This window comes from Perognathus longimembris, chromosome 1 (assembly GCF_023159225.1).
Source record: "Perognathus longimembris pacificus isolate PPM17 chromosome 1, ASM2315922v1, whole genome shotgun sequence".
Taxonomy (NCBI): domain Eukaryota; kingdom Metazoa; phylum Chordata; class Mammalia; order Rodentia; family Heteromyidae; genus Perognathus; species Perognathus longimembris.
In genome coordinates, this window is record NC_063161.1 from 19,390,642 (window position 1) to 19,413,965 (window position 23,324).

Genomic DNA, 23,324 nt, shown 5'->3' on the forward strand with positions numbered 1-23,324 from the left:
TGTTCTGACTAAAACTTTATTCATGAGAGTTAAAAAGATATCAAAGTTATCAGTAATATGATACATTTAAAATTTAAGTTAAACTCTTGGAGGATCTGGTTTTCTGCCTCCTTTGCCTTAAACAAAATATTTTGTTCAGATCATAGAAATAGTTTTAAGATCTAGCACCACTCTTTGTCACACACACACAAAAATGTCAGTCTTATACTGATGATATTTTAACTCTAGGATTGGGACTAGAGAATCCAACTCTTTCTGTATTTGTATGTCCCTTCTTTGTGAGTAGTTTGGCTCTATCATCTTTAGAATATTTACTTAAGCCACTCCCTTTGTATGTGACTAACCACCACTTCATAAGCCACACTACTGAGAGTTCTTCCCATCTTGTAGCCCCAGCTTGCTTTGGATACACTAGCCCACCAAGGGGCTCTTCCATCCCTGATCCTTGTTAAGTAAAGCACTGAATGAAAGGTAGAGAGTGCAATTCATTGTTAGTGTGACTCATGGTTATTACATCTATAGACAGATATATACAGAAATAGACCTGCATTGTGTAAGAACCTATAGGTACACTCAAACTTTGTAGCTCCATCCTTACAATGAGATGGTGTAAAAGCAATTAAAAGCTAGGCACTTGTGGCTCAAACCTGTAATCCTAGCTACTCAGAAGGCTGAGATCTGATGATCATGGTTCAGTAGCCAGCCTGGGCAGAAAAGTCTGTGAGAATCTTACCTCCAATTAACCACCAAAAAGCTGGAAGTAGAGCTGTGGCAAGAGGTAGAGTCTTGAGTACAGTGCCCAGGACCTGAGTCCAAGTCCAAGTCCCAGGCCTAGTGCGCAGGCACATACACAGAGCAATTCTGTATTTTATCTCATGACAGTAAACATGCCTAACACTCAAGATCTTGGTTTCTAAATGCCATTCTCCTATAAAAGAGTTGAGGGTTTCATATAGACAAGGCTGGTATCAGACTGAAGCTAAGAAAGCACAAGCAAGGAAGTACTCAATGTTGATTCAAATCAGCTGACACCTACCTCAGTTTGAGAAAGGAAGAAAATTAATGAATTAGGATTCACCAAATAAATCAGAATCCATGTTTTTACTGATCTAAATATGGAAAGAGGTATCTAAGTAAGTGGATATTTTATCTTACAGTAGACTATCAAGGTATAAGGAAAAATGGAGAATATTACCAGATAGCAACCAACACAGTAATATAAATTCAAGCAAAACCTAAACCAAGTGAGTTGGGGGTATAGGAGGTAGATCAGCCCAGGCTGAGTTAGTGAGATCCCATTTACAACAATAAGTTGAAAAGAAGCCTGTCATCCTAGCTACTCAGAAAGCTTACACCTGTAATCCTAGCTACTCAGAAGGCTGAGATCTGAGGATTGAGGTTCAAAGCCAGTCCAGGCAGGAAAATCTGTGACATTCTCATCTCCAATAAATCATTCAGAAAAAAGTCGGAAGTGCTGCTGTGGCTAAAGTGGTAGAGTGCTAAACTTGAGCAAAAGAAGCTGAGGGACAGTGCCTAGGCCCAGAGTTCAAGCCCCAGGACCAGCAGCAACAACAACAACAACAACAACAACAACAACAACAAAAGTAAAAAGAAAGTGGTCCAGCTCTTCCCAGGCATAAACTTAAGAGACCCTATTTGATAAATAAAACAAAATGGACAGGCAGTAGGGCTCAAGTAGCAGAGCACCTGCCTAGCAAGTACAAGTACAAGGCTCTAAGCTAAATTCCCAGAACACAAGGTTAAAATAACTTAAGCTAATTTACTTTATTTGCTTAAAAAGTTCAGTGAGTATACAATTCTACGAGTTTAGACAAATATTAACTTCTGCTGCCTCTGTAACTCATTCCTCCCTCTATATCCAGCTCCTAGCAATGACTAGTCTGTTTAGTGTTTCGTTAATATTTTAAAAATGTCATGTAAATCAAGTAAGAAATATGTAGTGATTTGAGTCTGGCTTCTTTCATCTAATATAGAGAGAAAACTTCATGCTGTTACGTGTTCTTTTTTCTTTGGTGCTGGTACTTGTCTTTGGGCTTGAACTTAAAAATTCCAGAAACTTACATTTAGGGTGATAAAAGAATGAATTTAGCCAAGTATAGTGATCCAACAGAGTATTATTCTGCAATAAAAGGAGTGATATAATCAGGTACCGGTGGCTCATGCTCATAATCTTAGCAACTCATTATCTTAGCTGTGCTCTCTCTTGCTCAGCTTTCTTGTTCATGGCTGGCTCTCTGGTAATTCAGCCATGTCTCCAGTCTGGCATTTTGCTGGCTCACTGGAGTCTCATGAAATTTTCTGCCGTGGCTGGCTTTTAACCTCAATCCTCAGACCTCAGCATCCCGAGTAGCTAGATTATGAGCATGAGTCAGCAGTACTTAATTGTATTACTCTTTTTATTGCAGAAGAGTATTCCATTGGATCACTATGCTTAGCTGAATTCTTTCTTTTATTGTCCTAAATATAAGTTTCTGGAATTCTTAATACTAAAAAAAAGTGATTAAAATTCATCCTTTCACTTCAGTTTTTTATTGTTATAATTACAGTGATGTACAGAGGGGTTACAGTCAGGTAATGAGTATATTTCTTTTGGACAATGCACTGCTTGCTTTGTTTTCTCCCAATTTTTTCCACCCATGAATTGTATAGTTCATTTTCAACATGGTGTCTACTGAATCACGTCAGTTTTTTCTTTTAAAGGAGATTTACTGAATGCTCAAACTATAATTGTTTTATGACAATACAAGCCAAGATTTGAATTTAGTGCCAACTTGTAAACATAAATTTAACAGGCTTTATTTACTTTAGAAACTAAGGTTGTGTGAAGCCTTATACCAGACTGGAATGAGTATGTTTGATGAACATGTGCCTAAGATAGCTCCAAAGGTACCTTTTTTGTCTGTTTTTCTTCGTAACAATTTGTCCACCTGAGAAATGGCCTCTTCCCAGCAACAGTTGCTTGCTTGAACATGGGGCTCAATCAACTTTAGTTTCTGTTCTAGGACCTGGTAGGCTTCTGATACTGGCTCTTGTGTTTCTTTAGTATAAACAAGCTTTTCAAGTTCATCTTCAAGAATTATTACCCTGGATAATAGAGAAAAATAAACAGATATTTAAAAATATACAATGGAAAATTATAAGTATTTTCTATGTATTTAAAAAAGGAGCTCATAAAATGAAAAAGCTGTAGAGATAAATAGTGGTGATGGCTGTATAATGTATTTGACTCCACTGAACTATACCCTTAAAAATGATCTACTGGGCCAGGAATGAGGTGGCTTATGCCTGTAATCCCAGCTACTCAGGAGGCAGACTGGAAGGACTCAGACTACAAGTCAGCCAGAGCAACTAAGTCTGTGAGACCCCATCTCAACCAACAAAAAATAAAGCCAGGAGCTATTGTGTGTGCTTGGAATTACAGTTATGAGGGAAGTATAAAAAGGATCACAGCCTAGGCCAGCCAGGGTATAATCAGTAAATACTACATAAAAAGTAACTAAATCAGGAGGCTGAGATCTGAGGATTGTGGTTCAAAGCCAGCTTGGGCAGGAAAGTCGGTAAGACTCTTAATCTCCAATTAACTAGAAAACTGGAAGTGGCACTACAACTCAAAGAGGTAAAGCACTAGACCTGAGCAGAAAGAGCTTAGGATAGCGCCCAAGCCCCGAATTCAAGCCCCATGACAATAAAACAACAACAAAAAACCCCAACTAAAGTAGAAAGGGTAGGTGCACGGCACAAGTAGGAAAGTACCTGCCAAGCAAGCAAAAAAGCCCTGAGTTCAAACTCTAGTACTTCCCTTTCCCCTAAACAAGATTTAAAGGGGATAGAAATGTAGCTCAGTGGTTAATATGCCTGAGAACACTGGATTCAATTTCTATCAGCCAAACAAATCTTCTAAACAATACTATGTACCTATTCAACAAGTATTTCTTGTGTACATACTAGGTATTTCTGTGCTCAAAGAATTAAACCTACATTGTAGGAATTTACAATAAACCTCCACTTTGTATAACTAATGTATATTAATAGAAAAGTCCAAAGAGTTAAAGAAACCAGAAATGCTGGACCAAATCCAGGATCACAGGATAACATGATAAAGACAGTGTTTTAAGAAATCAGAAGGTGGGGGTGGGAATATAGTTTAGTGGAAGAGCGCTTGCCTAGCATGTGTGAAATCCTGAAGTGGCACTGTGGCTCAAGTGGTAGAGTGCTAGCCTTGAGCAAAAGAAGCTTAGGGACAGTGCCCAGGCCCTGAGATCAAGCCCCAGGACTGATGAAAAAAAAATTAGAAGGGAAAAGAACTACCTTACCATCTCTGGGTATGGACAGGTGAAAGCCATGGAAGGGCAGCATTAAAGGATGGGTAAAATTTATGCCTGTATTATTAGTGGGAGGGGGAAGGGGAATGGAGAGGGAGACAGCAAATATAATCAAACTATTTTATATGTGTGTTCAAAATAGGATAATGATACCAAGTAAATTTGTTTTAAGAAGGGGGTCTGGGTAAGAGAGATGGACAGATGGGGTAGGTTGATGGGTAGATTGTATGCACATATGGAAAAAAATGTTATAATAATCACTCCTCTACTTCCCCCATACAACTAATATATTTTATTAAACATATCCTAAAAAGGATCAGAGCACCAATGGCTCATGCCTTGAAATTCTAGCTACTCAGGAGGCTGAGATCTGAGGATCACAGTTCAAAGCCGGCCTGGGTAGGAAAGTCTGTGAGACTCTTAGCTCCAATAAACTACTCAGAAAAAGCTGGAAGTGGAGCTGTGGCTTAATCAGTAGAATGCTAGCCTTGAGCACAAAAGCTTTGGGACAGCACCTAGGCCCTGAGTTCAAACCCCAGGGTCAGCACCATATGTGTGTGTGTATATATATATATATATATACACACACACATATGTATATATATACATACACACATATATATACACACACATATACACATATATGGAAAAATATGCTTATTTAAAAAGTGAGGAAGACCATGTTAGATAAAACATGGGGAAAAGGCATTTGAATAATTTAGCAGGTCAGAAAACAGTGAGAAATAAAGACAGGAATACAGACTTAGATTATAGCAACACTTTCTGTAAGTATTTTACATAGGCTCCAAGCAACTAACTTTGGAAACCAGTTAAGATTTTCAGTTTAAAGTATAAAAGTGAATACAGAAATATATTCAGTGTGTGTGTGTGTGTGTGTGTGTGTGTGTGTGTGTGTGTGTGTGTGTGTTGGTACTGGGGCCTGAGAATTGCTTAGTTTATTTGCTCAAAGCTGGTGTTCTACCACTTAAACTACATCTTTATTTCTGGCTTTTTGCTTGTTAATAATTGAAGATGAGAGTATTTTGGCTTTGTCTGCCCACTGGCTTCTAAGTCCAATCTTCATATATGTCTCTTAATATGGTAGTGTACTCTCTGGGGTAGGGGAATGGCTAGTGTCTAAAACCCAAGGGTAGGTAAGAGGTAAGATGATCTTGCTGAGGCATAGAGTGGGAACAGCAAATGAGAAAAGGAAGAGACTCAAAAAGATTTCAAAGTATAAGATATAAAGCCATTTTTTTTGTTGCGGGGAGGGGCTTGAACTCTGGGCCCGGGCCCTGTCTCTGACCTTCTTTTTTTGCTCAAAGCTATCACTCTAGGGCTGGGGATATGGCCTAGTGGCAAGAGTGCTTGCCTCGTATACATGAGGCCCTGGGTTCAATTCTCCAGCACCACATATACAGAAAATGGCCAGAAGTGGCGCTGTGGCTCAAGTGGCAGAGTGCTAGCCTTGAGCAAAAAGGAGCCAGGGACAGTGCTCAGGCCTTGAGTCCAAGCCCCAGGACTGGCCAAAAAAAAAAAAAAAAGCTATCACTCTACCACTTGAGCCACATTACCACTTCTGCCTTTTCTGTTTATGTGGTACTGAGGAATCGAACCCAGGGCTTCATGTTTGCTAGGCAAGCACTCTACCACTAAGCCACATTCCCAGCCCTAAAGCAATTTGTTTTTTAGGAAGTATAGCTCAAATGGTAGGGACCATGCCTAGTGTACACAGGCCTATCAATACTACACACATAAAAAAGGCATTTTTAAAAAATAGCATGCTTCAAAGTGGTATGAACTAAGTATGGTAATGTACACCTACAACCAGCACTCTGAAGGCTGAAGCAGGAGGCTGTTAAGTTCGAGGCCAAGATGGGCTACATAGTGAATTCGAGGCCAACCTAGGCTATACAGGAAGACCTTATCTCTCAGGTAGTATATAGCAGCAATACTGAGAAAATCATATGATAATTTGTGGCTGGTATACTTTTTAGTTAATGTATATAGAAAGTCAATGTGTAATAGCATATAAAGACTATTCCTTTTCTTTCTTTTTTTTTGGGGGGGGGGCTGGTGCTGGGACTTGAACTCCGAGCTTGGGTGCTGTCCTTAGCTTCTTTTGCTCAAGGCTTGCACTCTTCCACTTGAGTCAGCTCCACTCTGGCCTCTTTGGTAATGTACTGGAGAAAAACATCTCATGGACTTTCCTGCCCAGAGTTGGCTTCGAACAGCGATCCTCAGATCTCAGCCTCTGGTATAATTATGATTACAAGTGTGAGCCACTAGTGCCCAGCTGGACTGTCCCATTTTAAGACAAGACACACACTTTTGTTTTGTTTTTTTTTTTGGCCAGTCCTGGAGCTTGGACTCAGGGCCTGAGCAATGTCCCTGGTTTCTTTTGCTCAAGGCTAGCACTCTGCCACTTGAGCATAGCGCCACTTCTGGCCAGTTTCCATATATATAGTGCTGGGGAATCAAACCCAGGGCTTCATGTATATGAGGCAAGCATTCTTGCCACTAGGCCATATCCCCAGCCCCACACATACTTCTTCACATAGTTCACAATTTCTGTCTGAGGTACAAAGCTTTTTATTTGTATTCATGTTCATAGAGTATATCCCCCTTCCCTCTCTAAGCTATTTTCCTTTACTCTAATGCATCTAATATATCTGCTATATTTCTGATTCTATTGCCAAAAATGAATTCTTTGGAAACTCTGGTTTTGACTAATAGAACTTCTCCATTGAAATTTCATTTTCCTCTGATAACTCAAATTTTGCCATCAACTTAAGTGAGGATGGCCTTATCTCCCATGTTTCTTACTAAGAGCTGGGTTAGCACCCACCTGTTAGATCAGCAGATGGAGGAGGTGGAGCTGTGGCAAGTGATGGAACACCAGATACGAATCACTGCAACACCCTCATCTCATGGTCTCTTCATTTTCCCCATGCTGTAACCTTTATATGGACCTATCCTATCTCACCCATCCTAGGCCTCAAAGTTATGGGAATAATCTATCTTCTCAAAATATTCTTTTGACCTTAAATTTCTATCCTTTGTACATCTTATCTTCATTCCCCTTACAACAACTCACTTTCTGATTTTACTGATATGTCAGATACTTACCTTACAAAGCTAATTGTTGCCATCTTACTTCTCCTTCTTGTCTGGTCTTTTAGGCCAAGTAAATTAACTAATCTTGTCAGCTCAGTATATTCCTAAGACCCTCTTGCCTCCCAAAACAAAAAGAACTCAGGCATCCAATTGATCTAACTTTGACTAGATTTTAAGGAAAAGTTGCATCAGAATGATTATGTTAGGTATTTTATGTTTTGAGTCCATTTTGTTTTCTTTCTTTTTGGGGGGATTAAACTCAGGGCCTTATGCCAAGTGCTCTACCACTTGAGCCACCTCTCTCCTCCAGCTCTCAGTGAAAATGTAAAAATGGCCATGCAGAAGTAAATGAAAAGGCTATTTTCAGTTGGCAAAGGTACACTGAATTATGACAAATGACTGAGTACTAAATGTACAAAGTAGGAGATCGAGAAATACAAACTGTGGACCCTAGCTTTGACAGTTCAACTAAGCCTCCAAAAACGTGTGCTGTGCTAGAGAAAATGTTCCAAATCTGTTGCCAGGTATTTAGAAAGATGGAAACTTTTTGTTCTTCAGGTGCATATAACACCACCTTCTGTACTCTTCAGGCCTGGCAAGTACTTCTCTCAGACTGCTTGTGCCAGTCTTAAAAGTCCTACGTAGCCTAAGAGAGTTATGTTTCATAATGTCTCCATTTGAGCTTCAGAGACAATGAACATCTGCTTCTGTTCAAACTTTCTAGGTTTTCTGTTGATATCAGAAAAAGTAAACAGTATAAATGTTTTCCAAAATTAGAATTCTTACAAATCATGGGTCATCTGCTACATTTCTAACAACTACCATTCATGCCACATGTCTCAATTTTGTTTGTTCTTTCTAGCTAGGACCTAGCTGTCAACAATGGCACCAGGGAGCTTGTTAATTATTGGACCATTCCCTTATATGGCGTCTAAACTTACTCATTCAGTAAGGCTTTCAGATGGAGCTGTAAGCTGCGCACTGCTGTGTGAACATTATTCAGCTCCCTTGACTTCTGCTGCGTTTTGGATAAACGCTGGGGAGCTGATTGGTGCTGAGTTTCAAAGTACCGATAGAATTCATAGCTGCGCTTAAGCTCTTCCAAACAGGCAGAATGAGCATGAGGTAGAACTTGAGTCACATCAGATAAAATACGGTGAGGCAAATGTGCTGGAGTAAGCAAGGGCCCCAACAGTGAGTTGGCTGGAGAAAGTAGCAGCGCCAGCCGTCTGAAGAACTCTGAACTCTGTGCCACCCAGAGTTGGAACAAAACCTAAAAAACAAATCACAGAGAAGGGTGAGAAGTGGGGGAGGGATAAGAAGGAATTTTAATCAACATTCAAAACAAGCTACAAATTTCTTTATTGCCTGACTTAACTTCTAGTTTAGATATTTCACTTTATTCTAATAAATGTAGCTGATCTAATAATTCTAATTGGCTGAGAACATTATACCTCATTATGTACTCATGGCATGAAGAAACTTAGGACCCCAGTAGAGCAGGTAATACTTATATATAATTTAGCCTCTACTATGCTAAATGGGAAGTGTAGATGGAATTAAACACTTATTAGAACCATCCTTCTTGAGTGAAATTCATATAGAAAGGAAAAAAACTGAGATTGATGTAAGGGCATGTATGCGTCCAAAGACCTAAGTAACAGATTGACTGAGAGGTTTTGGTTCAAAAATAAGACTATTTTGGTCTAGGAACTAGCGAAGTAATTAACACAAAAATCAGTCCAAGAGTATTCATAGCCCAGGAATGCCAGAAAACATGTTTTTGAGGGATACAGCCTGAATCCAGCAGCAAAGAATTTCTCTGGATGCAGCCCTATTTAAGATAAGGCAATGACCCTAAAGCAACCACAGGAGGGACTGCTCTAATATGAAAACAGGTAGCAGACAACAAAAATAGGATAGAACTACTTTAGAGAACTTAGATCCCAATTATTCACAACATTGACAATTGGCATTATTAAGATAGTTTTGTTGAATGAATTTTAAAATTATACAAGTAATGGATTAACTTCATGTAAAGCTATTTTATCACTAATATTTTAAGTGAGCAAGGTCAGATTTCCAAACTGCTAAAGATACACTATCTGGGAATTCTTGAAAATAAATCAGCTTACTTGTAAGTCTTCTTATTTAATCATTAAAGTTGGTGACTACAGTGATTTCCTTTATTGTTTTATTCATTTGTTTAGGAAATACTTCTTGAACATCTATGATATGCCAGGCACTGTACTGGGTGCTGATAATACAGCTGTGAAGAAAATAAGGGAACAACAATCTCCACTTGGGGGCTGGGAATGTGGCTTAACAGAATAGTGCTTGCCTAGCATGCAGGAAGCCCTGGGTTCAATTCGTCAGCACCAAATATACAGAAAAAGCCAGAAGTGGCTCTGTGGCTCGAGTCCTAGGGTTGAGCAAAATGAAGCCAGGGACAGGGCTTAGGTCCTGAGTCTAAGCCCCAGGATTGGCAAGGGGGAAAAAAAAACACGAATCTCCACTTGAATGAAGCTTCATTCAAGTGTGTGTAGGAGAAAGATAGATAATAATGAATAAAAGAGTATTTCTTGGTTGATGAAAGAAAATCGCTTCAGAAAAGGAGAACAATAAGTATGTGTTCATGTGTGAACAGATATATACACATGAGGAGGGAGTGGAAGGAAGGAATAGAAGGGAAGGAAGTGGCCAGGAAGGTCTCTAAAATAGTGTTACTTGAAAGAAGTGGTTCATGGACTCTCATGAGGTAAGAGTTACCCGGCAGGAGCCAAGTGAGCTTGGTGAAAGCGGCAAGTCCGGCTTTCCAGATCCACTTTCTCAATTTGCTGCCTACACAATTCAGGATTTAACAAGCTTGAAAAACATACCCAAAATGTAAGAAAATAGGAAAGTCACATCTTCATTAGTAAACAAAAAATAATTTAAGGGGTTGGGAATGCAGCTTAGCAGTAGAGTGCTTGCCTTGCATACATGAAACCCTAGGTTCGATTCCTTAGCACCGCAGAACAGAAAAAGCCAGAAGTGGTGCTGTGGCTCAAGTGCTAGCCTTGAGCAAAATGAAGCCAGAGACAGTGCTCAGGTCCTGAGTCTAAGCCCCAGGACTGGCAAAAAATAAATAAAAAGGAAATGAAGAAATACCACAATTGTGTCTCCCAAAACAACTGGCTTTTTAAATATCTATTTTATGACAAGCCCCATTTTAGGTGTTTTGTAGGTTTTTCTCACTTAATACCAAACAGATATGGTTATTCCTCTTTTACAGGCAAGTTTAAGTAGTTTATTCCAGGCCAAATAGCTTCAATCAGGGCTAAAATATAATAAACTCAACTCTGTTCAACCTTATTATGAGTTGCTCAGAGGGTCTTGTGAAAAAACTTTTCACTATAGCATAAAATAGTCATGATACTGAATTATTATCCAAAGTCCCACCCTCTAATATTAACATGTTTTGTTTTAAAAACCAGAGTTACAGTTACAGCACCTATATATGATATGTTCTGACTATTTTACTTCAGACAGACATTTCTCTATGCTTTGATAAAGTTCTTGTAAGCAACTCAGAATTGATGCACAATGGTTCACATTTGGCTCTATTATGATTCATAAGCCATTTATCTTTTGTTGAGCATTCAGGCAGTATTCCATTTTATACTATTATATGCATAAGGCTAATAAGCAATTTGGTACATATGACTTCACTAGGGGGAATTACTTATTCAAAGAACAAGTCATGTGAAAAGCTCTTTATGTGTCAAACTGCATTCTCAAACAAATAACTTTAGGAAACTGAGGAAAACAGGAAGAAAATTATTGCAATGGCCTACCTAACATAAAATGGTAACCAGGCATACTAATGCATTCCTGTAGCCCTAGCTACTTAGGACCTTCAGGTAGGAAGATCTCTAATTTAAGGCCAGCCTGGGCAACATAGTGAGCCCTTTTCTTAGAAAATAAAACTTAAAAGAGAGAGAGAGGATGGGATAGAAATAGTGGCTAAGATGGGAATGGTGGGAGGGATATAGATAAAAGTCAGGTGGGTTTAAAATAGGCTTTCTGACTGATTATATATAAGGAGATAAGACGAGGGATAAGAAGGATGGTACTCAGGTTTCTAGTCTAAGTTGTATGGTGCCATTTACATAGCAGTGGTAGAATGAGGGTTAAAAACAAGACAAGGCAAATTTCAAGGAAAGAGAGTTAAAAAAAAAATCCCGCAAAGAATTAGGGTTTTTCTTCATTTTGTTTTAGCTGGGATGGGGTAGGATTAGCAATAGAACGGACTAAGCTACACATCAAGCTCCAGAATCAGAAGATAGATACATTTTAGGAAAGATGGAAGGATATACAAGTTGATACAGTTTGAACTGGCCTCCATGAATGCGGTCAATTCCATTTGCAATGATGTTCATGGTTATAAAGAGAAGTTTTAAAGACTAAGGAAAAAAATAAAGAACAGCTAAGTAGAGTTTTCTAAATACTTAAGGGAATTTAATACATTTGGGCGGGTCTATAGAAATGTTCATGGACTTTTACTGCATACATTTTTATCCTTTTTTTTTTTTGAGATATGGTCTAACATATAGCCTATGCTAGTCTTAAATTCATAATCCCCATCTCAGCTTCCAGATGCTGAGATTATAGGTGTGCACATGACATTTACCACTTACTTTTTTTTTTTTTTGGCCAGTCCTGGGCCTTGGACTCAGGGCCTGAGCACTGTCCCTGGCTTCTTCCCGCTCAAGGCTAGCACTCTGCCACCTGAGCCACAGCGCCCCTTCTGGCCGTTTTCCATATATGTGGTGCTGGGGAATCGAACTAAGAGCTTCATGTGTAGGAGGCAAGCACTCTTGCCACTAGGCCATATTCCCAGCCCTACTACAACTTACTTTAATTTATATTTTCCCATGGTATTATTATTATTATTATTATTATTATTATTATTATTATTATTATTTTGGTCACTGGTCCTAAACTCAGGGCCTGGGCACTGTCACTGAGATTTTCTGCTCAAGAGTGGCACTCTACCACTTTGAGCCACAGTACCACTTCTGGTTTCCTGGTGGTTAACTGGAGATGGGAGTCTCACAGACTTTTCTGCCCAGGCTGGCTTCAAACCACAATCCCTAGATCTCAGCCTCCTGGAATTATAGGCACTAGCCACCAGCACATGGCCCATGGTCTTATTTTGTTTCAGTATTTATCTACTAGCAAAAAAGCAGTTCGTTAAATATAAGTGCCCCAAATCTCTACCAATTCTACAATACTGAATATAAAATTTCTCTCCAATATTTGCTACTACAGTAATATCACAAACACACTTTAGGTGCATGTCTCATTATTTCCTGAGAAATCTGTAAGGGTAAAACTGTTGGTGAGGACTGGAATCCATTGCTACACTGAACCACTTCAGCAATGGATTCACTAGTGTATGATTTTTCCAGAATCTTCATTGGCAATGAATATTACCAATTTCCAACACCTTTTGTAATATGGCTAATTTATTATTTTCAAAATAAAAATATTTTCCCTATCATGTACTTCATCTATCTTCTATTAAGTCTTATTTTTTTTTTTTGTCTCCACCTCCTCTAACCTCCCAGTGCCGAGATATAATTCAGGTTCTTATGAATACTAGGCAAGTAACCTACCAGTAAGCCAAACCCCTAGCCCTATAAATTTTAGACACTTTACATTCAAAGGAAAAGAATGTCTTTTATATAAAAAGAATTCAAGGCCTTTGATATAAAACATTGTGATATTTTTACTAATTATATTTAAGGTAGTCCAGCATTTGGAATTTTATTTTTTATAGTCATTTATATCCTATTATGGGTCTTTTTATTATGTGAACATCTCTTTTTCTTAATATATTACAAAAAAGAATTTGGGAATGTTCCAAAGGAAGAAGTAGATTTTAAAGACTTTATCCATGCTTGTTAAAACTCTGGCTTCCTATTAAATGCACTTATTTGGATGGTGGACATGACTGTTTAGTAAGCACAAGACTCTGAGATCAAACCCTAGTAACATCAAAACAGTAAAAATATTAAAAAATTACTTTTCCTATACTCTAATTGAATGCATTTCTTTTTTTCCCTAACAGTACTAGGGTTGCCAAACACTAAAAATATTAAAAATTTACTTTTCTTATACTCTAATTGAAGGCCTTCCTATTTTTTTTTGTTGTCTAATGGTACTGGGGCCTTTTGCTTGCTAGGCAAGTGCTCTTCCAAGTGAGCCATACCTACAGCCTTAAGGCATCTTGTTTAAGAACTTAAGATTCCCCTGGTACCCCATACCTCAAAAACAAACAAAAAGAATGGAAGATTCTGGTATCAAAACATAAAGATCTCTCAATTTAATATACATGATTCTCTTTTAAAAACAGTGAAACAAGCATCACTAAGGCATTTATGAAAACAGTGAAGGGGAGCAGGTGCACCATTTATGTTCAGAAAGCACGGGCACAATTGGATGCTGTCTTTTCTTTAGGCTTTCCCTTCTACAAATGGATTACCTTCAATGCAGGTAGGCTGAAGCCATCTGTGAGGTTATGTGCTTCTTCTTCTGAAATCTGCTCTTCACTAAGTCCAAGGCCCAGCTCCTTAAAAGGCACCACACAGATGTAGTTGGTAACATTGTCACTCTCAGAGTTCAGGGGGTAGGTTAAATTAGGTTAAGGCAATCAACAGCTTTTCATTAAGGCACAAAAGGTACAAATGATCCCAAATTACATTCACTAATCTGTATTTTGAACTTTCACTGGAGAAGTATATTAGTTTTGAATCTGAAATTATAATCTTAAGATCTAGTGCACTAATAATTTTCAGCCTATAATATCTCATAGGCTACTTGTGAATAAACATTTTTATGTCTAAATAATGAAAAATTCACCTCCTCAAAGGTGTTGTTAACATGCCAACTTATTTTTCACACCTACCTTTTGAAGCTATGTACTGTACTTCATTGTGTAATGGCTCAGGTGATCACCATGCTATAGTAACTACTTCTCTTTGCTCCCACAGCCTTCACAGTGCAGGGCATCACTAACTTGCTGAACATTGGAGACTACTGATCTAATGTAGTACTAGCCTGATGCAAGATGTTTGACAGACTATTCTTATTTCTTCAGACCACCTTCTTTGTGATACATCAGTATCAATAAAAATTATTTTTTGCCCTTCAATTCTTTCTGTAAAGAACTAGTAAGTAGAATCTAGACTTAAAATAAGGATAGTAAGAAGAGGACATCAGTGAAAAGCAGAGACTATGAGGGGGAAGATCAGTGGCAGGCAGGAGGTAGTGTGGGGTAGAGGGGATTAAGTATGCATCTATCTCAAAGCAGCATAACAGTATCTAGTAGTGTTTGAGGAGGTGGGGGGGAGGAAGAGGAGTTAAGAGAATATAATAGGGAGTGTGAACGTGTTGAAAATACACTGTTTGCACATTTGGAATTATAACGAAACTCCCTTGTATCACTAATATATGCTAATAATTTATATTTTTGTGTGAAAAACTGAGGAACATTTAACATTGCTTTTTACAATTCTAAAATGTCACAAGTGGTTAGCCTATTTCTGTAATGGCATATTTGCAGTATTTGAAAACCAATTCCGGGCTGGGAATATGGCCTAGTGGCAAGAGTGCTTGTCTTGTATACATGAAGCCCTGGGCTTGATTCCTCAGTACCACATATATAAAAAATGGCTAGAAGTGGCGCTATGGCTCAAGTGGTAGAGCACTAGCCTTGAGCAAAAAGAAGCCAGGGACAGTGCTCAGGCCCTGAGTTCAAGCCCCAGGACTGGCCAATAAATAAACAAATATATAAAATAAATAAAAAATTCCCATTTGCCACTAATACAGTGAATTATTTAGTAAATTGGCCAATATTAAAAACTCTCAAAAATCTAAAAAATTTTAGTGCTAGAAATTTACTAAGTGCTGAAAAATTTTAAAATAAAACTTACTGTAACTGTGAGATTGTTCTATAATTTTTAGTCCTTGTTATAAATCATGTTAAGAAACTGACATACTACTTTCACAAGTAAAATAATGCAGAGGAACTTTTTAACATTCTCTATGGGCTGAATTTTTTTTAACTTTACTGTAAAAATATCTGCATCTGACAGTTAATTTTTTTGGTTAGTTTTTCAATAGGCCATACATTCAGGATTCAAAATTCATGAAGTAACGATAAAGTAGAAACTGCTTCCTACCCTATTCCTAGTTACCTAATTCCCCTATTCAAAGGCAAAAGCAATCCCAATTATCATGTTGTACATTCTTCAAGATACTTTATGTATATATAAAAAAGCAAATCCACACATATATGTACCTGGAAGCATATGATAATCAATATACACACACTCACACATACTTGTACTACATATTTATTTATCCCTATGAACATATTTACAGTCCTTTTTATGTACAAGTGGTAGTCTACTATAAATATTGCTCCTGGCACTTTGCTGTTTTGGTTTGTTTATAACTCTCTATACAACTTGGAGATAGTGTTATGGTAGAGTGTCAAGAACCTTTATCAGTATTATTTTAATAGTTGCAAATTTTCTACTGTCTATCATATAACCAGATGTTCTCTTTTTGAAGTATTCTTTTTGTTGTTATTGTGGCTGGTCATGTGGCTTGAACTCAGGGCCTGGGCTCTGTCCATGAACTTTTTTGCTCAAGGCTAGTACTCTTAACACTTTGAGCCATAGCTCCACTTCGGTTTTTGAGGGGTTAATTGTAGATATGAGTCTCACAGGGACTTTTCTGCCTGGGCTGGCTTTGAACCCTGATACCTCAGATCTCAGTGTCCTAAGTAGTTAGGATTACAGATAGGAGCCACCAGTGCCTGGCTAAAATTGATTATTTTAAAACCACATATGAATCTCTTCAGGTTTTTAAATTCTTCTGTCAGTTTTGGAGATTTGCATTTTTGTAAGAAATGAAAAATTGTCTTCTACATTTAAAAAGTTGCTACCACAGTGTTACAGACATTATCATCTTGTGTAATTATTTTAATGTCTTTCACATCAATGATTCTGAGTTCTCATTATTAATCTTGCATATTTCTGTTGATCAGTCATATAAAAGTTTAGATATCTTATGCATCTTTTCAAAGAAATAGTTGGTGGTTTCTTTTTCATTTCAATTTTTAAAAATTTATTGTATAGAATGTATTATCTAGCCCTGGTCTACACCTAAATCTCATTTCATATTCCAACCCTCAACCTACTCACCTTTTTTTCTCTATACTTTAATCAGCCCAAATACATTCGTACCACAAGATCTTTATACTTGCTGGCTCATCTAAATGGAACATTCTTCACCTAGATCTTTCTCACAATTCAAATCTGTTTCAATGCCAGCTCCTTGGAGAGGTCTTCCCTCTCATTCCAACAGATGCAGCATCAATAACTTCTCTATCCTATACCCTGGGCACATTTTCCTTTACCATCATTATCGTATCTGAAAACCTTAAAACTTTTTATAAACAATTTTCTTTTCTTGCAATATTAAACTCAGGGTCTGAGTTTATTATTATCAAGGGCTGAGGATGATAAGTCAGTGCTCTAGCACTTAACTACACCCTCATCTTAACTGTTCGTTTAAAAAAATTATCTCATCCACTAGAAGGTAAAGTTCCTGAGAAGAATCTGTCTTATCTTGTTCACTGCAAGTTTTCAGTATTTAGAATGGTGAATGGCAGAGGATCCTCCCCCTCATTTCCTTCCCCTCCAGTAAACTAAATTCCCTCAAGGCAGAGACTATATCTCATATTATCCTCTGCATAGCTCATGCTCAATAAATACTCATTGGATGACTAACCTGTAGCTTATATGCCACTGTCAATCCTCTATATTTTTTCCATATACTTTTCTGTTTTTGTTTTTGTTTTTGCCAATCCTGGGCCTTGGACTCAGGACCTGAGCACTGTCCCTGGCTTCTTTTTGCTCAAGGCTAGCACTCTGCCACTTGAGCCACAGTGCTACTTCTGGCTGTTTTCTGTATACGTGGTGCTGAGGAATTGAACCCTGGGCTTCATGTATATGAGACAAGCACTCTTGCCACTAGGCCATATCCCCAGCCCCTTTCCATATACTTTTCTCTACCTGGAATGTAGTATCTTTTCTCATGATCAACTCCTTATTCTCTTTTGAGGGTCAACTTCATATCACCAATTTAGATAGTACCTCTCTAAAAACCTTCCCTGCTTCTATGAGCCAAGGACATGCTCATCTATGGAGGAAGGCACCCTGAGCATTTGTACTGCCTTATGAAGCCCAGCTTACCTACATACCAGACTCCAGTGTCTTTAAAAGTGGTACAACTGGTTTTCACTCTATTTCATTCAGGCATTTAAGCAGTAGGGGAAAGCAATGGGTAAGTTCTTGGTGGAAATAATGTTATATTTTCAAAGAGCTTACATAGAAGAAGTATATTTATAAGGCTTTAAGTCATAATATCTAGTCTATATACATTTTTAGCTAGTATTAGGTGTGTGATACTGAGCAAGTTTCTTAACCTTTATTTTTGTTTTCTCAGAGATAAGAAAATCTGGATAGGAAGGTTTGTGTAAAAATATGAGAGAATGTGGGCTGGGAATATGGCCTAGTGGCAAGAGAGCTTGCCTCTTATACATGAAGCCCTGGGTTCGATTCTCCAGCACCACATATCTAGAAAACGGCCAGAAGAGGCGCTGTGGCTAAAGTGGCAGAGTGCTAGCCTTGAGCAAAAAGGAAGCCAGGGACAGTGCTCAGGCCCTGAGTCCAAGCCCCAGGACTGGCCAAAAAAAAAAAAAAAAAAAAGAGAACACAAAGTATTCTGTACACGTTAAGCATTATAATAATCAGTGTTGTAGAATGCAGCATATTGAAGCTACAGAGCAGTCTTTTTGTCCTTTGATTAGTCATAACTTAAGGTAACTATAAATCCTTAGTAAAACAAGTATCAAATTCATCTTTTCTCTCTGGCTATTAAGTTTAAAAGCACTAAAAAGCACCTATACTACAAGCAGTCTTTGAGTTCTTCCTATATACTAGGTACTGTGTAAGTAGTTTGTATGCATCAACTCAATTGACCTTAGCAAAAATATAATGAAGACAATTATGTTACTATTGCCCTTTAAAGATGAAGAGAGAGCTTAAGAACTTGCTTAATGTTATCTAGGCAGATAGCTAAAATACGAACTCAGGCAGCCTGGTTTTGGAGTCTGTTTCTGAAAGGGGAAGGATTTCCTGTCACCAGCTTACTGTTGGGTCATGACAAACTTTCCATGTTCACCCATTTTTAAAAATCCAGACCTAGCAAAGCCAGGCTCTTTTGAGTTTATTTTTTTAGACCAGCAGAGGGAAGGCCTTTACGGTTTATCCCCGTTTAAAAAAAAAAAAAAGCCACATATGAGCAGAACTTTCTTCTTGTCCCTTTCTTTCCTCTTGGAACTCATTTCCAGTTTTAAAATAGTAGTGATGATAGAATTAGCTTCTAAATAGGCAATCTTAATCTATAGTTAACTTTCACAGGATGTAACGATAGTATCTGTATTCAGGACTGGAAGTACTGCTTATTCTCACGCACAGACAGAAAAGGATATTTTTTCAGCATATATAGGGTAGCTAGCCTTGCTTCTTGGAAGTTGGCTCTTACAGTTCTGTAGACAGCTTTCCGAAGACCGATGAGATGCTGACTGGGATGCTGTCCAGCTTTATTAAACGAGCAAGCAGCACTGACCCTGTCAAGCAAACTTTTAAAGTAAAATGTGATACAACTGTGCAGGTGTCCTAAAGTTTTTGTTTTCTAAACCCACAATTCTATTACACTTAGGGAAATATTCCTTTCTCATACTTTTTTTTAAAAACTAGAAAATGATTATAAGTATTGTAAATCAGGTTTCACAAATAGTCATTTCCTTGATACATGTACAGTCACTAGAAAAATCAAGTAAAAATCAGAATGTCAAAAAGGTTTTCTCTGATTTGAAGCAACATGAATTTTAGTTCAGATATAACAGAAATGTAAGAATATTTACATAAGAATTTGTACCTTTTCTGCAAAAAGATATCTACTTGCTAACATACAAAGAAGTAGGGCTACTTTACAATCAGTTTTCAAAACCTATATCCAGTAGGATGTAAAAAGGGCTCAATTATCAATACTTTCACATTCTTAATATATCTTTATATGTTTATTAGCTGTGTATTTGATCACTTGTACAGAACAACCAAACACTGTATAAAAATACATTCTGTACATTCACAGAAGTAGGGCAACATTACTTACCCACCTGCAGCCACTGGCACTTACCTACTCACAATGAAGTAGGGAAACGCACAAAGATAACAGGACCAGTGGCGAACAGGGGAATGCAAGTAGAAAGGCAAAATAGGGTTACTGTGTGTTAGCATAGCTACTCTCAAAGCTCTAAGAGGAGCACATTTCATGATACTTTCCTTAAGATAAATGGAAAGTAATTGTTACAACAATATGTAATGTGTTGTATTACAAGTGAAAAAAATGCATATTTAAATATTATAGTTACTGGATGATATTTATTTAAATCAAATCAGTAACTTTTCCTAATAACGAAACAAAATATCAGCCTTTATAAATTTCCTACACTACAATCACAAATCTGTAAAAAAAAACTCAACTAATTCAAAACTAAAAATGTTAAAACAAATTAAATATGATAACTAACAGGCATTATTTTAGAATAAGGGACTGCAGACAAAAATGGGTTATTTGCTAGACAACAAATTGAGATAATAGACAAAACAGTATTCATGACAATATATGGCCCTACTACTTCTGCTCTATTTTACTAAATCTATTTTACAAACTGAAAATAATTCTAAATATGATTTAGAATTTAGTATTCCTTTTAATTTTTGCACTCCACTGTCCAGTTAAATGGAAACAAATGAAACATGATCTCTTCCAATATTTTATTTGCCTATCTGTTATCATAGCTGAGTGTAGGCACCTGGCCTACTTTACCTGTTCATGTCAATTCTGTATATCCAGGTAAAAGTCAGAAATGACAAAAGTCATAGGCTCTTCTACACAAGCATAAGCATTAATTGGGTACATGGCTCTCAATTAAATGCTATATGAATCAAGAATAAAAACAAGAGATTAATCACTCTAAGGATGATTTTTAACTTTCTGAATTAGAAAATTTGATATTCTTTCCCATCAAGAAGTGAACTTAGGGGCTGGGGATATGGCCTAGCCTCTTACACATGAAGCCCTGGGTTCAATTCCCCAGCACTACATATACAGAAAACGGCCAGAAATGGCGCTGTGGCTCAAGTGGTAGAGTGCTAGCCTTGAGAAAAATGAAGCCAGGGACAGTGCTCAGGCCCTGAGTCTAAGCCCCAGAACTGGCAAAAAAAAAAAAAAAAAAGTGAACTTAGGGCTGGGGGCATAGCTCAGAGCACACTGAGTATTGTTTTATTTTGAAATGAGCAGAGGTATAAAATCTTTGTCTCACTTAAAAACTCAGGATTGTTGTGCAAAACAAAACAGAATGCAGATGATAAAGACTATTGAAGATTCTTCTACTCTCCTGCTTCATAATTTCCCAGATATAGCCTTTATGCCAACAGGAAGTACTATTCTAGAGCAGAGTAAAGGATGCAAAGACTACCAGAGTGTTTTCAAAATTGATTTTCACTATTTTTTCAGTTACAGCTAATTAAAAGCAATGATCAACTCCACCACATACTTACTCTCCCCTACCTATAGACTGCAGTGGTTAAATAAGTTACATAGTTATTAAATACACTGTAGTCCAACTGCCATTTGTAAGCAGTTAGCCAGCAACCTAGTGGAAACAGCTAATAGGAAACACAGTTTTAAGTCAGATGGGAGTGGATTTCATTGTTTGCTCTATCAATTAAATACTTTTAGTTGTATGAAGAAGTGACTAGCATAATATATGGAACATAGTTCTATAAATGCAATTTTCCTTTTAATAAAAGTTTATCCGGCTGGGGATATGGCCTAGTGGCAAGAGTGCTTGCCTTGTATACATGAAGCCCTGGGTTCAATTCCCCAGCACCACATATATAGAAAACGGCCAGAAGGGGTGCTGTGGCTCAGTGGCAGAGTGCTAACCTTGAGCAAAAAGAAGCCAGGGACAGTGCTCAGGCCCTGAGTCCAAGGCCCAGGACTGGCCAAAAAAACAAAAAACCAAGTTTATCTGCAATTTCCAGCCGAGAGCGCGCAGTGAGGGACAGAGCGTGGCCTGCTTCCTGGGGACCTTCAGAGCCGCAACCAGGCCGGAGGCTGAGCGGAGGGCCCCGACCCCCCAGGACCGGCCTATACGCAACCTTTGTCCCGAAGACACAGGGGCACTTGGCGGCAGGTAGCTCCCCACATCCCTGGGCCCCATCACGATGACTTGATAGCTGTGGTGGCCTCTGGGAACCTGGGCTCTACCTTGCCAGGCCCAGACGAAGGCCTCGCCCGTCTGCCCAGGACGCGGTGCCCTTCTTGGGTGGTGGCGGGCTTGGTGGCAAGGTGAGAATGGCGGAGGCTTTCAGGGGCTGGAGGATGGAGACCACAGGCGGCCTTGGAAACTCACCAGCACTGTAGGCCTCAGAGCTGGCCAATCCGGGACCTGGGGTGACCTCCCGGCCCTACTGCGGGAGACGTCAGCCGGCAACAAGGACAGACGGTCCAGAAAGGTGAGCGGAGCCCCAGATGGTGGCAGGTGCAATGGTTGGCGCCCTGGAGGCTGGGCTGGTGCCAGCACAGAAATGGTGGAATGACGACTGCAGGTGCCCGGGGAAGGCCCCTAAGATTTACTGGCAGCTTGCAGGCTGTCCCCTTCTACCCCAACCTTGTAAAAGATGACTTCTCGTCCATGAGAACATTCCAGATGGGATGAGGTTGCCGACATATGATCAGGTAGAGGTACAAAGTTACACTTGTCAATGTCCGTTTGTTAAAACCATAGACATGTCTTCTGGAAGGGACTTTGGCGATGTCAGACCACCTATAGGTGAGACAGCTGGAGTGACACGTCTGTTTTTGTTCCATGGGTGGAGGGCGTGGAACAGAAGACCCGAAAGAAGGAAGAAGAGGCTACCGGTGAAGACCTCTCCCAGTGACAGCCATTGATCTGGGTGCATCTCATTCCCCTTGCGGTATATAGCACCGACTGTGCTTAAGTACCTTTGATGTTGCAGTGCTTGATGTATTTTTAAAATAGGAGTAGGAAAATAACACATTTTGTAAATGCCTTTCTGTTAAAATTCTTTTCTTTTTCTTCCATTTTGTTAAAATTCTTTTCTTTTTCTTCCGTACAGCAAAAGGTGTTTCTTGTCAGCAGGGGTGGAGAAGGCCAATTCTCTCACAGGAGAGGAAGAAATAGCCTTTTTGTTAAAATTCTTGTGAAATGCATTATGGGGAGGAAGGGAGAATCATCCTCCACTTGAGCTGTAGGCTTGGTGCTGTGCCCTGGTTCCCAGGAGAGAGAAATGTAACGAGGACCACACCAGAGCTTACAGTGAAGAGTAACACTGTCCCATTCCGTTTCTTATGTGCACAGTATATTTAAAGAACAATGGAGTCCTAACTTACATCTAGACTTTCTAGATGTTAGAGAGGTTGCCGATGTATGACAAAAAGACAATTATGAGACTCTGTATGTTTTGTGTTAAAATCCCTAGAAAAGGTCTTCTGAAAATCTGAGCATTCTAGCCCACTGGATAGGTGAACAAAGGTTCTACAGTGCTCATATTTTGAAGACACTTTTCAGGTTATAATTAGTTACCTATATGCAGTCAGTGAAGACTGCTGTGTATATAGTGGGCGAACTGAGTTCTTACTTTAAAATAT

At 38.6% G+C, this 23,324-nt stretch overlaps 1 protein-coding gene across 3 annotated transcripts in view; it reads right to left on the minus strand.

Moving 5' to 3' along the window:
- Window positions 1–23,324, minus strand: part of Vezt (vezatin, adherens junctions transmembrane protein) — a 60,438-nt gene that overhangs the window by 5,578 nt on the left and 31,536 nt on the right. For 2 of the 3 annotated variants that reach the window (XR_007212645.1, XM_048358052.1), the window contains exons 6-9: window positions 19,072–19,221; window positions 13,990–14,137; window positions 8,402–8,733; window positions 2,912–3,105 (exon numbers count right to left, since the gene is read on the minus strand). Coding sequence is in view for 2 of the 3 variants with exons in the window: in XM_048358052.1 (XP_048214009.1) it covers window positions 2,912–3,105; window positions 8,402–8,733; window positions 13,990–14,137; window positions 19,072–19,221 (824 nt within the window). In the remaining variant the exon portion in view is untranslated. The remainder of the gene's footprint in view (window positions 1–2,911; window positions 3,106–8,401; window positions 8,734–13,989; window positions 14,138–19,071; window positions 19,222–23,324) is intronic. The other variant, XM_048358060.1, reaches the window with a different exon arrangement.